Genomic DNA, 2,135 nt, shown 5'->3' with positions numbered 1-2,135 from the left:
ATTCAGTCATGCAGGACTTCTGTCTTTTCTGCATGGCTTCCTATTTGCTGGGGTGTGCTCTTGAGCTCGGAAGAGGTGATTCCTAAATAGAAATTGGCTTTCTTGTGTCCCAGCTTGTTTCAGAGCTTTGTTCCGTGGTACTCCGCTAAGCAGAGCCTTGAAGAGGTGAAAGTGTAACCTCCTGAATTGCAGGAGATCTGTGAATTTTCTTGTTGCCCTACTCAATTCTTTAAGGATTTAAAATCAAATTTGAAAAATCACAGTTGTCAGGCAAAATCTCCCGTGAGTGAAGACAGGGAACATTTCCATTTTTAAGTGTTCCCCCATAAGAGACATGTTCCATGCCCTTTATCATCTTTGTAGCCCTCTGCTGGACTCTTTCAAGGAGATCTCTGTGCTTTTTGTACCAGGGAGGCCAGAACCAGACACAATACTCCAGGTGAAGCCTTGCAAGGACAGAGGGGAAGCATCTTGGGACTATGAGAAAAAGGGAAAAGGACAAAAATTTCCATTCAGAGCACCTGCTGGGAAGATCTGTGTGCCTGACCAACACAGCCCATTCTGTCTTCTTCTCAAGTCTTGAATTCTCTATGTGAGATTGAAGGTTGTGGTTGTGTTGAAGTCAGAGTTTTTGTTTTGTCTTTGAATATTCAGAGAGGGTTGATGTGGGCAGACACACTTCAATACGAAGGCTGAACGCCACTTGCTGTGCTGCAGTCAGGGCTATCCATTTCATCTGCAATGAACAGTGCCCAGGAGAGGAGCCTCTGCAATGCAGCACAACCAGCCATTTTTCTGGGAATGGAGAAGGGCCTCATGAAACATCCCTCTTATACCTACCAAGAGCAAAGACATTCTCCCTGGGCAGCTGTGCAGTTGATACATGGAAAAAGTAACAACAAAAGCTCTAATGAGATGCAGAAATCTTTAATGAATTTTTACAGAGGAAAACCAGGTCACACTGAGTAGAGGCACCACAGTGCAGGATACGCCAGATCCCATGTTTGAGCTCATGCAAGGAAAGTGTCTGTCTTTCTTGCAAGGGATGTGGTTGATTCTGAGGAGCCTCACAGCCCACCACAACACGGGGAATGTGGGGGGTGAGGGGCGTGGGGAACACAACTAGATGTGAAGGGAGATTTCAGTAGAGAAATAGAAGCAGAGACATGAGTCAGGTTGTCGGAAAGCCCTGTCTTGTGGTTTCCATTAAGAATTTCCTAGATTAGCTGAGGACGGTCAGGAATTCTGAAAGCAGTGGATGAAAGATTCTTTCTTGGTCCAGTGCCATGTTCGTGGTTAAGGAAGAATTTAACCGGGACCATGGCCAGCGGCACTAGGAAGGCGGACACCCTCTGCCACAGTAACGGCTGTCGAAGCCAGACAAGTCAAAGGCCCCGGAGGCGATGGGCACTCCCTCAGAGCTGAGGATGCTGCCAACAGCAGCAGAGGTGGAGGATCCCACAACAGTGTTCTGCGGGAAAGAGCTGAGGATGGGACCGGGCAAGGTCACCACCACGGGAGAGGGCTCAATGACGATGTTGGAGTTCTGACACTGTCTGACACAGGGCTCATTGCAGCTGCTGGCCAGTGGGGTTGGGCCGCAGGGCCGGCAAGGCACGCACTGGGTGTAGCAGGACATGTCTTGAGAATGGGCTTATACCTGAGAGAGAGGGATTGAAGGAACTATGGCATGAAGGTATGTGAGGGGCAGCTGGGATAGCCTCTCACAATGGAGCCATGATGACTGCTAAGGCTAGAGCAGAAGGGTGAGAAAGGAGGTCATATCACTTTATTATGCCAGGACCCTACAAACTGCTGTCTGACCCAGAGAGACTCTCTCTGAGTGCAGAAATCTAAAGCCAAGAAACCTGTCTCCCAAGCACTCTCTGAGCAGTCATTATCTCCTCCATGGTCTCCCATAGCATCGAGATCCACTGTCTGATAAGATTTATATTGACACACCAGGAGGAGAGAGGGTTTTGCATTTCCCAATGAGGAGTTTCCCAATGAGGAGAAAACAGGAGAAGTAGATGGGGAAGTTGGGACTTGAGCTGCCATTTATAATGGTCCTTCGTTGCTGCAGGTCCGGAGGCAACGTTGATGTAGGTAATAATTTTCTGGCAAGCTAGCCTTCA

The 2,135-nt window shown here is 48.4% G+C and overlaps 1 protein-coding gene across 1 annotated transcript; it reads right to left on the bottom strand.

The window, feature by feature from the left end:
* Positions 1–1,333: 1,333 nt before the first annotated feature.
* Positions 1,334–1,639, bottom strand: LOC136055798 (feather keratin Cos1-1/Cos1-3/Cos2-1-like). The gene has a single exon (XM_065747674.1). It carries the CDS (start codon positions 1,637–1,639, stop codon positions 1,334–1,336), a length of 306 nt encoding a protein of 101 aa, XP_065603746.1.
* Positions 1,640–2,135: the final 496 nt, after the last annotated feature.

The sequence above is a fragment of the Cyrtonyx montezumae genome, unplaced genomic scaffold (genome assembly GCF_038088225.1).
Source record: "Cyrtonyx montezumae isolate F1298 unplaced genomic scaffold, pur_monq_1.0 scaffold_48, whole genome shotgun sequence".
Taxonomy (NCBI): Eukaryota; Metazoa; Chordata; class Aves; order Galliformes; family Odontophoridae; genus Cyrtonyx; species Cyrtonyx montezumae.
The sequence above is the reverse complement of the archived record's forward strand: the minus strand, read 5'-3'. Positions and strand labels throughout refer to the sequence as shown.

Coding starts and splice junctions, on each gene's coding strand:
- LOC136055798 (XM_065747674.1), bottom strand. CDS start 1,639: ATGTCCTGCTACACCCAGTGCGTGCCTTGCCGGCCCTGCGGCCCAACC.